General features: G+C 38.5%; 1 protein-coding gene across 3 annotated transcripts in view; it reads right to left on the bottom strand.

The window, feature by feature from the left end:
* AKAP7 (A-kinase anchoring protein 7) overlaps positions 1-14601 on the bottom strand; it is a 130201-nt gene extending 115600 nt beyond the window's left edge. Inside the window, exons 1-3 of one of the 3 annotated variants that reach the window (XM_043888453.1) lie at positions 14141-14601; positions 8622-8750; positions 1547-1686 (exon numbers count right to left, since the gene is read on the bottom strand). In XM_043888453.1, the coding sequence (XP_043744388.1) occupies positions 1547-1686; positions 8622-8750; positions 14141-14387 (516 nt within the window). In that variant the 5' untranslated portion in view covers positions 14388-14601. The remainder of the gene's footprint in view (positions 1-1546; positions 1687-8621; positions 8751-14140) is intronic. The other 2 variants (XM_043888452.1, XM_043888451.1) reach the window with 2 other exon arrangements.
* Positions 14602-15123: the final 522 nt, after the last annotated feature.

The following is a 15123-nucleotide window of genomic DNA, read 5'->3' as shown; positions in this document are numbered from 1 at the left end:
CAGAAGAAAGGAATCTCTCCACCCTCTCTCCCCTCAATACCCTTCCCCACCGGCCTTATCCTAGCACATCCCCCCACCAATCTTTACTGGACGAGGTGGGAAGCCGGCCCAGCGCTGGCAGGGGCTGGGGCAGGCTGGAGGGAATGCAGAGCGGCTGCTCGGACCAGGGGAACCAAGAACAGCTATTTAGAGAAGAGCTCACCCAACTTCTACACACACAGACTCTGGAGTGGAGCAATTTCTAAGCAAGAAACCAAAATAAGGAAACTGGCATCTCTTCCAATCACAAAAAATATGGGGATGTCACTTGGCCTGTTTCACATGCAGTTTCCTGAGGACCTAACCTGCTTTCCTACAATGCCCATAGGTACACAAGATCCTAAGTCTTGTGGAAAACCTGTCTGAATAAGTTACAAGTATTTTAATGTAATTTATAGTTGTCAAAAACATTAAACTTGCCATCAGCTAAACACTTAAGGGCTATTTTACAGTTAACCTACCACTACATACCAGTAAATTTAAACTTTGATTCTTTACTGTATCAAATTCTAAAATTCCGTATGGCTAGATAATTCCACTTATCTTTCTAAGTATCTTTTCTTCCCAAGTGAACTGTACCGCACAGACTAGAAGTTTCCTAGAATGCCCCAACAGAATTTGTTCTCTTTTATATTTATTTCTTTGATTTCAATTTTGTTTGCTCTGATATTTAAAAACTCATTAGCATTCTGTAGAAACATTCTAGTTAAATAAAGGGAGGAACAGCCTGAAAATACGCCCAGTTAAGAGATCAGAGTCCATGGTCAAACAGGAATTCAGATCTAGCTCTGAAGACATTAAACTGGACCAAGTACAAGCAGTCAGTCTTCCAAACGAGGTGTTCTCTCCTAAGGCGTTATAATTCCTATCTCACTGCTCTAAAAGGCTTACCTACTATAGTTTTCTCGCTCAGTCATATGTTAGGGTATCTTACTGTGGGCCAATGGGCTGGTTTCATTTCCTATTATTGATGCCACATTAAATTTTCAGACTTTTAATAGATTTCTACCAAGTTTACTGTACACCATTAAGTTGGTACAACAATGAGTAATTTTTGAAGAAACTATATTGCAATAGTCATTACCATAAACTGGACTAAGCAGCAACAAATCCCAGTTTACTTTCCCCGCAGAGATTTCAGAATCTTTTTTTTTTTTTTTACCAGCTCTGTGTTTCTGAAAGATTCTTCCATTATGATGAACAAAACTTTAGAAAGAACCTTGACATGCTATCTGGCAACATTTTTTTTTAAGTGGCTTTTGTAAAACTGTCATTTAAATATGATTGTTTAAATAATATTTTTCAAAATTATTGATGAAATATATTCTATAGTCCCTGTATTTTATATTCCGTATGTGTGTGTGTATACTCCATATTTCCTGCCCAGCTAAAATGCCACCGAAGACTCTTAAAAGCTGAAAGCAAAAGGGCTTACAAGCATTTAGTGCACCTTAAATATAATTTAGAACAAAATCTAGTAAAAATACTTCTAAAAAAATAACAGCACCTCTTTGTTGGTGATCGGAATGGATAGGAAATAGTTGGGTTGATAATCTTTTCGCTTTTTTTTCCTCTTCTTTATTTGATCTTTATTGTGGCATCCATTTTCTTTACTTCTCTCCAAATTTACTTTAGGAACATCAGTGACTAGAGAAAAAAAGTCAAACAATAATATGTCTAATGCATTTAAACAAAGATGATATAATCAGTAAAAAGAAAAAAAAAAGCACTATACAACTAGCAGTCATTCATAATTGTCATTTTCAAATCTAAAATAGGAATTGGCAAATTCTTCTGTAAAAGACCTCATAATAAATATTTCAGGCCTCGCGGATCATACAGTCTTAACGACCTAAGTCAGCTGTAGACAAAACACAGCTGAATGGATACAAATGTTTTCCAATAAAACTTTCATTTACAAAGCAGATAGTCAGATCTGGCCCATGGGCCATGGTGCACTTACCTCTGATCTGAAGCATAACTAACAACCGTTCTCTTCTCCTTGCCACAATTTTCATGATGCTAGGAAAAACCATTTTTTCTCCATCCTGTAATATGTATATTCCTAACTTTTACAACAAAATCACTTGTGGCAGTGCCACTCAAAGTTCAATTTCTGGCTAATGTCACACTACAAACAATTAGCAAAAACTGAGAGGATGCTTTATAAACTTTCAGGGCAAGTAGGCAAAGTAATTTTGTCTATTAAATTCTGGCTTCTGTTTTGCAGATCTTTTTCTTTAATTTTTTTTCTAATATTTAATGGTATATTATGTATTTTACAAAAGTATCAGTCAGCAACAAATAAGAAACTAAAGAAAAAAAAATAGTCCTTGACCATAGCTAACTTGAGAAACACTTAGCATGCTTTTTAAAGTCATCTTCAAAAGACATTTCTAACAACCAACAATTTTTATTATGAAACTATACTGCTAGAAGTAATTTCCAAATCAGTGCAAAATTCTTTTTTTTTTTTAAAACAGATTCTATCAGGGGCTTCCACATGCATGGAAAACTACCATTAATTTATATTTCAGGTTGTGTCTTCTTGAATAGCAGAGTACCTCATAGCAACTTTGTAAACTGCAAATATAACTATATCTTCCGAGGTATGATTTTGGAAAGGAGGAGGAAGTACCTTGTCTTAGATTCAATCTTACGAAGTTGGTCTCATCTTTGAGATCAGCTCTAACAAACCATAGTGACCAAGAGGACAAGATCTGTGCATATCTAACTAAACTTATTTTACATACAATGAACAGAAGAGGAAAAAAAAAAGTTTTAAAAACAGTTCAGTGTCACAGAGTCAAACCTGGTATCCGGACCTTTCAAAGCTCTCCTTCTAGTGTAATTTCCACTGGAACAAATTGCTTCCTTCTTATGGTTCTAGATAAGTAGTTACTACTATGAACAAAATCAAAGAGCAGAAGAAACTGTCCTTATTCTGTTTTTCTTTGAAATATTAACAGTAAATAATTTTAAATGAGTGTTGCAAATAATATTTTAATGCGAACTTCTAAGAAAAATAGTAGAAAATGTTTAAAATTTTAAAATTAAGCATTTGTGGGAACAGACATGCTTTCTTTCTAAGATCAACATACCTGGGAACCCTAGAAGGAGACGTAGAAGACGGGTCAATTAAGAACAAGGTGATCTGGGTAATGAGTCTGACTGTATTGTTACAGGTTAAGACAGAATTAACTGGTCTGTTTGTGCAACCATTTCTCTATTATACTTCTCAACAATATGCATAATGATTAATATGGTTAAAATGACATACCTTCACAGAGAATACAAATTTGAAATATAAATTAGCTTCTTCTATACATGTGAGCTTGTCAGGACTTTATAAAAAGTTCACAGCACTCTTATCCGCATTGTCTTGTGTGTGTATGCTCAGTCGTGTCCAACTCTTTGCGGCCTCATGGACTGAAGCCTTCCAGGCTCCTCTGTCCATGAGATTTCCCAAGCAAGAATACTGGAGTGGGTTGCCATTTCCTCCTCTAGGGGATCTTCCCAACCCAGGAATCAAACCTGTCTGCTGCATTGGCAGGCAGGTACTAGCACCACCTGTCAAGTATGAGCTGAATTGCCTCATGTGATGCCCCTGGGTTTTATCCCCATGCAGCTTTTTTCATTTGGAAAATCAAATATGTTGAGCTGCTTGTAATTTCAGATACATATAAGAAACAGTCCTTACTTTGTAGTAACATGAACTAAACTAACTTTAAACAGAAGCCACAATATAATATGCTAATGAAGTAAGTACACATATTTTAAATCCACTTCTAAATACATTCCAAGCCCACCTCCATCTGCTGTTAGTAAACTGGCCCTCATGAACAGGAAACCAATTTTAATATAATCTGTGATCTGGAATAACAGAGCCAACAGCTATTACATCTGTACTAATTAAGATATTTTATGTTGAAACTGGGCTTCCAAGGTGACGCAACTGGTAAAGAATCTGCCTTGCCAAAGCAGGAGACACAAGAGATGCAGAAATTAAATAAAGAACGGTGGCCAAACTAATAATCCAGTTGATTTTATAACCTTTAGTTCATCTCAAAATTAACATAGTAGAGAGAGAATCCAGAACCTATAGTCTACCTTTTCATTTTTCAAACTGCAAGTATCAACCCATTAGTGGGTTATGAAATCACCATAGAAGATAATTTTTAAAAGAACTTTTTAATAACCAGAATGGACAGCTTGGAATGGAAAGGAAAGCAAAACAAAATAACAGAATGGTAAACAGTATACTGCTGCTGGTATATGTAAGTATTACTTCATGAAATTTCAGTTTTTTACATATATGTGTATATTGGGTGGCACTGCAAAATCTATGTCTTACTTTGAACATAAGACACAGTTTTGCTGTGTTTTACTCAATATAAACAGTACTAAGCCAGAGGAACAGACCACTGAAGTCTTCAGTATTTTAGTTGTTTTATAGCTTACCTGTTTAAAACTAAAGAGCCTCCTGTCTGTAACTATTTATTTTTGCCATTTCAAATGCTCCTTAAGTCCATTTTGCAGATATTCAGAGAAGGAAAATCATAATCTCTGAAGGTAACAGTTATAATTTATAATAGTTCTAACAATTCCAGTATCATGAGAATGATACAGCATAAAGCCCGCAGTTCAGAATACAACCTCTTAATAAAAATAAAGAAGTAGAGCATTTTTCTACATTCCCTTAGCTTCCTTTTATCAATAACTAGTAAGCTTTTCTTTGAACTGGATTATCTAAATTTTTTCTTTTGTTGGACATCACAGATACGGTAAAGTTTAAAATAATCTGATGTGAGCTGGACAAATAAAGGGGGGACATAAGCCTGTATTTACTGTTACAGCACAGTTTAATTTACACTTGTAAGTAGTATGCTTGTGTTTTTCTATTTCAGTGAGTCCTGCTGCTTTATGATCAACTTGCTAGACACTTGTTTGCATATCTTCTATGCCTTTCATTAGCAGGTTTATTTGTATGACCAGAGTATAAAATCCCTTTTTTCCTCACTGAACTTCATTTTATTTATAACTTTTAAATCATAATCTAAGTTCTAAAATACAATTTACTATTATCTTTTTATTTTCCTTAGGTCGGGAAGATCCCCTGGAGAAGGGAATGACCACTCCAGTGTTCCTGATTGGAGAATTCCATGACAGAGAAACCTGGTGGGCTACAGTCCATGGGGTCACAAAGAGTTGGACATGACTGAGTGACTAACACTTTTATTTAATGCATATGAAAATACAATGAGCAAAGTATTCAAGTAACATCAAGTTTACAATAAAAACATTAAAGATCAATGACAATAGAAGCAAAATGTAGAAAGCTTTGGCCATGTGCCCTGGATCTTTCTCCGGATTATTTAGAGTAACTTTTACTGTTCAGCAGAAAAAAAGTATTAGTTGTAGTCAAGCTTGTAAACCCATTCCATAAATTTAATTTATTATACTTGTGAATTTTCATAATGATTTCAGTAGCCATTTTAATGTGCTCCAATGAATCTGGTCTTGTTGACAAACGCTGTAACTCATCCATGCATTGGCTTTTTTTTACCTAAAGCACCACATGTGTCATTTTAATGTAAATTATCTAATTTTCTTAAAGGCGTTTTAATTCTCTCAAAAAACTACAAGGAAATGAATTATGAGAGAAATTAATGTAATGTAGTCCATCTGTTATTGTTGGTTGACTGTTTTTACACTTGCTGTTAGCCAAAAGACTGAGTGAATTCAATTTTGCTTTTATATTCTTTTTTTGTTTTCTTGCTACTTATGCCATCAAATCTCTGAAGCAACCATTCTTAAAATTTAAGTATACAGCATAGACTATTACCTTCTATATTTCACAGAATTACTCTGAATAAGGAGAAGGAAATGGCAACCCACTCCAGTACTCTTGCCTGGAAAATCCCATGGACAGAGGAGCCTGGTAGGCTATAGTCCACGGGGTTGCAAAGAGTCGGACACGACTGAGAGACTTCACTTCACTTCACTCACTTCACTCACTGGAGAAGGAAATGGCAACCCACTCCAGTATTCTTGCCTGGAGAATCCCAGGGACAGAGGAGCCTGGCGGGCCATGGTCCATGGGGTGGCAGAGAGTCAGACACGACTGGAGTGACTAAGCACTCTGAATAATCTTCAGCAAATTACTAAAGCTTTCTAAAAAAATAATTTACCCCTCTAATTTTCTGTGAGAATTAAGCAAAGAAATGGAAAGCATTTAGTGATGGGCTAGAAGCACTTGATGATATTATTATAAAATACTGCTTTCAAGGGACACATTTTTAAATACTTATTTTGACAAACTTATTAAGGCAGAAAATCTTGGTAAGATTAAATTAATAAAGATTTGTGGAAGCAAGTTCTTTGCCACACACAATTGGAAGGACTTTACATTATTAATAAGTTAGTTGAATCCTGTCAACAATCTTATGAGACAGCTACCATTTTATACCAATTTTTGAGACAGTGAAAGCAAGCCCAGACACCTGCTCAAAGCACAGAACAGGAAAACGTAGGAGCAAATTCTGTCCCTTGACAGTCTGACTCCACAGACCTCACCTGTAACCGTCTCAGTTGAACACTATTAGTAAAATCTTGGTGGATAACGTCAAGGAAAAATGAGCTTCTCTAGCTCCCTGTTTACTGAATCAATGAAGCATACATCTTTAAAAGCAAGTTTCTAACCACAATTCAAAATCTAAATCGTATTTTTTCATGAAAAGAATCAAGAGCTCACAAAATTTGAAGATTAGAAAAAGGAATAAAGAAAAAAAAAAACTGTTCAGAAACCTACTATCTTAACAAAATCACTATGAATTTTGGTGACAGATCACCTAAAGCACTTACACAATTGTAAACTAACATTACATATATTTCCCCCCTAATTTTTAACTTTGCATTTTACATAGGAAAGATTCTCTATTATAGAGTTTTCAGAAATATTTTCATAATATGCAATTCGATACTATGTGGGCTTGCCTGGTGGCCCTAGTGATAAAGAGCCCTCCTGTCAATGCAGCAGGCCATGGGTAAGAACTGCGGGTTCCATTCCTGCGTGGGGAAGATCCCTTGAAGAGCATGGGAATCCATTCCAGTATTCTTGCCTGGAGAATCCCATGGACAGAGCAGCCTGGAGGGCTACAGTCCACACGGTTGCAGAGTTGCACACAACTGAAGCGACTTAGAAATGTTCCCCATTACATAGTTTCCAGAAATATTTTCATAATATATAATTCAATACTATGTAGCCTAAAGGCACTGGTATAGCTTATTCAGCCACAGTCTAATGGACATTTGGGCTTTGCGGCAATATTTTTACTACTTAAAAACACTGTGACGCATGTTTATAAATAAAACCTCTTCCCACAAGTAAGACTATGTCCTTACGTTAGGAATTCCATGAGTGACTCCACTCCATGTATGAACATTGCTTAAGATTCCAATAAATCCCATTCTAAAAGGATTACTACAACAATACACTGTCAGAAGCCACAAAGATATAACCTTAAAATCACAGAGTATTATTTTTGAGTGATATTCCCAATCTGATAAGTTACAATCATATTTTAATGTGCATCCTTTGATACTTATGAAGTTGAATAATTTTCCATATATTTATTTACTAACTGGGCTTTATTTTTACATCCTTTGCCAGGCACCAATCATTTTTTCTTATTTGGGACAAATATTTGCCTTAAGTCCTTTAATAATAAAATTTGGAATAAACATTACAGACTTCTCCAATAAATTACAGAGAAATACAGGACACGATTTACACTTTTTAAAAAACTGACTCAAGACAATCACTTACTATACCAAGTACTAAGACTCAATCTTTATTTGATATACATTTTTCTATTAAAACTTTTTTTCAAGTAAATAAGGTTTTAATCAATACTTTAAAATACTTTAGATCTGAAGTATTTTTAACATGCAACTTAATAGTATTAGCTAATGAGTAAATAATAACATGGTGATTTCCAGTATCTCTAAAATCTCCAATAATTACAAAGCCAGACTTAGAATTCGGTGAGGTAAAATAAGGATTATGATCATTTCAATGAGGAGAACTGAATGCCCCATTTAGGAAAGACATATGACTGAAAGAAGGAAAACTCACTGAACTACTGTTTTGAACCTTGATTTAAGTTAAGGTTAACTTAACCTTATCATTTAACTTAACCTTAGGGTCATAGTTAAGGATTACAATCATCTTGGGAGTTGTTACTGTTGTTGTTTAGTCACTCAGTTGAGTCCATCTCTTTTGCAAACCCACAGACTGTAGCCCACCAGGCTCCTCTGTCCATGGGATTTCCCAGGCAAGAATCCTGAAGTGGGTTGCCATTTACTTCTCCAAGGGATCTTCCTGACCCAGGGATCGAATTCACATCTCCTGCATTGGCAGGCGGATCCTTTACTATGGAGCCAAACAATTATTAATTAACTGCCCAAACTCAAAAACACAGCAATACTTAAGGTAAAATAATTTATTAAGAAAAAAATATGTATCACTAAATTTACTGTTCATTGCTTCTAAACACATATTTATTTAATAAAGTACTTACTTTCACTGTCATCTTTAATATCTATGGTAGCAAATGGCAAATCTACCAGAGAATCCATGGTGTTGGCTTCAAATTCTTCTGACATTTCTTGTTTGCTTGATACACTTTCACACTCATTGGAATTCACCCCTATAACATCACAAAAAGAAAACTGTATTATTTTATTTATTTTTTAATTCATATCCTACGCTAAAGCAACTCAACTAACTGAACTCAATATAAATTAACATCTGTTAAGAAATGGTAAAACTGGCATTCAAATATACTGTAAGCTACTTATATAGTTATACCATAGTCTACATTTCTATAAATCCATTTTTATGTTAAACAGCTTTAATATTTTCCTGAAGCACAGTACTCAACTCAGGGTTAAAGTTGAGTTAATCAACAAACCTCAAGATCCTTTATAAGACACATTTTCTTAACTCCAAAACTACATTTTTCACATAACTTTTGAACACAAGCCAACAAGATTTTGGCAATCTCTTCCATGTTTATTTGTTAACAACATCAATTATGTGTTCTCACCTGTATAAACTCTGACTTTTATTTTTCCTTCAGAAAAGATTTAAAATTTTTTTTCATTCCATTATTAACATGGGAAATTCAAAAATTAAAATTCACACATTAAAATTACATAGCTCTAAATATGCTTTTCTAGAAATTCAATGGTTAAAAGCAAAAAGATCCTATAGTTTCGCTGACAGCCCTTCCAAGGACAGGTACTAATATTAGAGCGACATTTCACACTTGGTCCTTGTTTTTTTGTTTTCTTATTATGGGTAGAACAATTATATGCCTCAGGAGGAGGTTAAGGGGAAAAGAGTGTCTGTTTAAACTGATAAAGTCAATTGCTAAATTTATCAGCTGGTAGTCTCTCCACACCATTATCCTCCATGCTTTTAGACACAAACGTTGTTTGGACCAGAGCTGAACAAAATCCTGGGATACTTACATAATTTTTATTCTATATATTGACTAACGATTAATTTACCATTGAAGATATTAAAAAAGTCATTTATTTCATTCTGTTATAATCCTCTATTTTCATATATCAGACCTTTAAAAACACACTCCATTAAGAATATGGCTTACAATATGCAAGATAATAAATATTCATGATAAGTTATAGTTAACAAAAGCCAAAAAAACTAAATTTTTATTGTAATTTCAGTAATCTTTAATATTATTTACAGACACACACCTGTTTTGTAGATAAAGCAAAAATGACAGCTAAAACCCTTTTATTGCTGATTTTTTTATATCAACTAGTCATGTTCAACACCAAAACCAAAAAAATTAATAGTACACTCTTAATAATGCTATTTATTTACATTACAGTTCATACCTTATTAAGCTTGACTGCCTGGCATGCAGGTGTTCAGCAAGTGTTATTTACCATGAATCTATTCACAGCTATTGGAATATGTGAGAACAAGTAAATGTTTCCTTTCTATTTTTTACACTTGTGTTGAAAAATACACAGCTTATATTTAAACAAAAGTTTTAATAAATCAATACATATCTTATATTTGGGCCAAATGCACCTACATAGAAAAGATCATCACTGATCACTTAGCTTACACAACACTATAAATAAAATGTTTAAAAAATCTTTAAATTTTTTAAAAAATAAATAAAATTCTTGAATGCAATGGTATGTCAAAATCAACAAGAGTCTAGAACTTGATACACAAAATTTTTTCTATTAAATTACCAAATAGCTGAAAGCCTTTTTGTAGATATGAATTATTAACAGGCTTTCCTGGTGGCTCAGACTTGGTAAAAAATCTGCCCACAATGTGGGAGACCTAGGTTCAATCCCTAGGTGGGGAAGATTCCCTCAAGAAGGAAATGGCAACCCACTCCAGTATTCTTGCTTGTGAAATCCCATACACAGAGGGGCCTGGTGGCCTATAGTCCATGGTGTCACATCAATTATTAACTCAGAGATAAGATAATACCATTTCCAAGTAACTCTTGGAACTCCATGTTCTATGGTCATCCTATAGAACAATGTTTCTCAACAGGGCTCAAATCTGAAAGACTTCCTCCAGTTCTCTAAGATCCAGTGTTTCGGCAAAGGCTGGCAGACGTGAACTAAACACACCCGCATCCAGCCCCATCACTTCATGGCAAATAGAAGGGGAAAAATGGAAACAGTGACAGACTTTATTTTCTTGGGCTCCAAAATCCCTGCGGAAGGTGACTGCAGCCATGAAATCAGGAGACGATTGCTCCTTGGAAGGAAAGCTATGACAAACCTAGAGACAACACTTTTTCAACAAAAGTCCCCATAGTCAAAGCTATGATTTTTCCAGTAATCACGAACGGATGTGAGTTGGACTACAAAGAAGGCTGAGTGTCAAAGAATTGATGCTTTTGAACTGTGGTGCTGGAGAAGACTCTTGAGAGTCCCTTGGACTGCAAGGAGATCCAACCAGTCCATCCTAAAGGAGATCAGTCCTGAATATTCATTGGAAGGACTGATGCTGAAGCTGAAGCTCCAATACTTTGACCACCTGATGCGAAGAGCCAACTCACTGGAAAAGACCCTGATGCTGAGAAAGATTGAGGGCAGGAAGAGAAGGGGGCGACAGAGGATGAGATGTTTGGATGGCATCACTGACTCAATGGACATGAGTTTGAGCAAACACCAGGAGACAGCTGAAAGACAGGGAGGGAAGCCTGGCATGCTGCAGTCCATGGGGTCGCAAAGAGTCAGACACACCCGAGCAAGCCACTGAACAACAATCATAACTACAGTTTCTTTTACAGAAGTACAAATCTTTGTTTTGGGACAACTGCCTTAAAACAACCAACCTTTGCACTTGCCTGGTGGTACAGTTTTGGGTAAGAATCTGCCTGCCAATGCAGGGGGCATGGGTTCGATCCCTGGTTCAGGAAGATTCCACACACCTCGGGGCAACTAAACTCAACTCATATGCCACAAGCAACGATGCCCGTGTACCAGGACCACTGAGCTGGAGCTCTAGAACCTGCTAGCAGCAACTACCAAGCCGGTACGCTCTAGGACCTGCGAGCCGCAACTACCGAGTCTGTGCGCTCTAGGACCTGCGAGCCGCAACTACTGAGGCCCGGGTGCCTACAGACTGTGCTAAACAAAAAGAGAAGTGACCGCAATGAGAAGCCTGTGCACCACAACCAAGAGTTGCCTCGGCTCTCTGCAACTAGAGAAAGCCTGCGTGCAACAACAGAGACCCAGCATAGCCAGAAATAAAGAAATAAAATAATAACCAACCTTGAAATAAAGGACTTTATCAAGGTAATATTAAACACTTTTCACAGACTAGCCAATTAAGCAACTTGCCTCAGGTTACAGGTCCTGGGGCTAGACTTTGAATCCAGTTACTCAACCACCAAAACCTGCCAGCAACAGCACTTCTGGAAAGTTCACATACACAGTTTATATTATAAGATACACAGTTTATATAATATAATACGCCCAGATATCTGTCTGGTATCTGTTCTGGTTAAGAAGAGCATTTTCATTTTAAAGAGCAGATATAAGAATGCATATGCACTTGTACTATGTGTACAATTACATACGAAAAGGCTGAGATAGTTGTTGTACTCAACACATTTCTGTTATTCAAATGTTTCAAACAGAATCATTACTTTTATAAGAAAACAATGCATACATTTAAAATATATTATAAAATTGTACATGAAGTATACACTAATATTCAAATATATGTGTACTTCCACAAATGACTTCATCAAAGACAGACCAATAGAAGAAAAAAAAAGAATAGTTTGCCCTTCCTCACACAAACTTCAAGTTTCCTTTCTGGATAACAAAGCACAACTTTATTAAGCAAAATTCTCTTCTACTCACTCTACTAGGTAGGTATATTCCCCAAGAAGGTATATCTAATATTCCTGCCTGGGAAATCCCATGGACAGAGGAGCCTATTGGGCTACAGTCCATGGGGTCACAAAATAGTCGACAGGATTTAGCAACTAAACAATAAATATATAGTAGGTACAGTCCCCAAGAATCAGTAGAGTCAGTTCATCCTAGCCAGTTCTGGCCTAGCTACTAAAAACACAAACATCTTACAGCTGGAGAAATGTTGACAGCTGTCAGCAAGTCACCTGACGTCCATGCTTGGGTTTCCACATGATGAAAAAAGGAACAAAAGTACAACCCAAATTACTAGCCAGAAATGGACAAAGTAAGCTAATAATATCTGAAACACAATGTAAAAAGGCATTAAACTCCACAAACATCTTAAAAGTATGCTATCAGCAGCCCCAATTGCAAGGCCACACACTGAAGGAACTGGGGTGGGAAACCTTTCTCTTTGACACTAACAATCCCCTACACGTTTCCCTTTATAAGTGCATCTCAAAAATTCCCGCCCTCGGCACTGACCTTCCAAGGTCTTCATCATTTCATTCCCTCAACAATTGTAAACATATTTACACTAGTTAACGGTTATTACATAACATTTTAAGATTTTCATGCTTTGTTTATCTTTCTATGCAGTGGCTCAGACGGTAAAGCGTCTGCCTACAATGCGGGAGGCCCGGGTTCAAACCCTGGGTCAGGAAGATCTCCTAGAAAAGGAAATGGCAGCCCACTCCAGTATTCTTGCCTGGAGAATCCCATGGACAGAGGAGCCTGGCGGGCTACAGTCCATGGGGTCACAAAGCGTCGAACACGACTGAGCGACTTCACTTTCACGCGTTTATACTTCAAAAATCTCACATGAAAAAACCCTGAAAGTCTCTCAGCTGTGTCCCACTCTTTGTGACCCCGTGGACTGTAGCCCACCAGGCTCCTCCGTCCATGGGATTCTCCAGGCAAGAGTACTAGAGTGGGTTGACATTTCCTTCACATAAGACCACCTTTTCTCTAATTGGCTTGTTGGTGCCTTTCATCAAAAGTCCAACCCCTAACTCGCTCTGCCCACCAACTTCAGTTCGCAGTAAATGCTGACATAAACTGGAAACTCATCCTCAGCCCTACTGCAGATCTGGCGCCAGTTTAGAGAGGTCACTTCCACACCGAGAATAAAATCCTACGAGGAAAGCCTAACTGCGGTGGTTCAAGCCTTTGTTTGTGATAAAATATAAAAACGGAGCTTTTTCTAGATTTTGCTGATCACACCAACACCAAAGGAGGGTATGTGTCGGAGGGTATGTGTCGGCATGAAGTTTCTAAAAGGTTAGAAGATCATCGGGAAAGAAAAGTGAAATTTAAAATGGGTTCACACTTCCGGCCTCCCGTCGCAACAACAGTGCGTGCAGTAACGAACACACTCGCTGACAAGCAGCGCTGATCATACCCGGTTGTACCGGGTTCCTTGCGGCTACACCGAATTCCGCGCGGAGCGGGGAGAGGAGCCCCAGGGCAGAGCGGGCGTGGGATCGCGCTCCAAGCGCCGGGGCGCAGGCGGGGCGGCGAGGCCGGGCCCTCCCCGCGGCCGCGCCGAGCCCACGCCCCCAGACTCCAGTCGCCCCACACCGCCCGCTCGGCCGCCCGAGCTCACCGGCTCCGGGGAGCTCCATGCAGGCGGCGGTGGCGAGGGACCGGTCTCTGCAGGCGACGACGGCCGGGCGCTGCGACCCCGGGCGAAGCGCGAGGAGGGGGCGGAGGCGGGGCCGAGGAGTGGCGGGCGGCGCGCGGGGGCGGGGCGGGGGGCGGAGGCAGCGGCTGGCGCCCGGGGCTCGGGCCGCGGCGCCGGGGCCTGCGGAGGCGCGGAGCCCCGAGAGCCGCAGTCCTCGAAGCAGCTGCATGCCCAGGCCGGGCGCCCAGAACGAGCGGAAAGGGCCGAGCAGATGCGCCCGCAGTACCCGGATTCCGGCGAGCGACGCAGGCCAATTGCGGGGAGGGCGGGGGGCTCCTCTCTGCGCGGCGACGCTCCGCCCCCGACCCCGCCTCCGCCCTCGACCCCGCCTCCGCTCCCGGGAGGGGCCCTCTGCGGTCTTTGGCCGGGCTCGTTCATCCCCAGCGGTGCTCCCTTTCCCATCCCAGGCGTCGAGGGGTGAGATTGGTTGCTGGCTGATTGGAGTCTCCTGAGGATCTATGTTTTTAGTTTTGCAAAGAGCTTTCAAAACATAGAATTCTGATTACAGAATATTTGAGAAGAGAGAGATACATACAGTAACGAGACCTTGTCTGTTATAATTAAATAATTTGCTTAACAGGAAAAAAAAAAAAGCCAAATTGTGGCAGTCTATAGTTTTAACAGTGGTTTCATGCCTGGAAATTAAATGGGAAGCAGCTACTTGTGTTTGCAGATTGAAGCAATGAGTAAAATGGAAGGAAAAGTACTTGTTAGTTTTTTGTTTTTTTTTTTTTTAAGACTTTTAGCTTTAGATCAGAATTTTACTGGAGTTTTCTTTAAGTGCAAAGAAACCTTGCAGTAAGAAAATTAGGCGTGTCTCTCAACAAATTAATGTAGCCTATTTTACGAGAGACAACGCTTATCTTGAAGGCACGCTAAAATGGAGATGAAGCAAGGACCTCAGT

Source organism: Cervus elaphus, chromosome 26, assembly GCF_910594005.1.
Source record: "Cervus elaphus chromosome 26, mCerEla1.1, whole genome shotgun sequence".
Classification (NCBI taxonomy): domain Eukaryota; kingdom Metazoa; phylum Chordata; class Mammalia; order Artiodactyla; family Cervidae; genus Cervus; species Cervus elaphus.
Note: the sequence above shows the minus strand (reverse complement) of the source record. Positions and strands in the feature narration are given on the sequence as shown.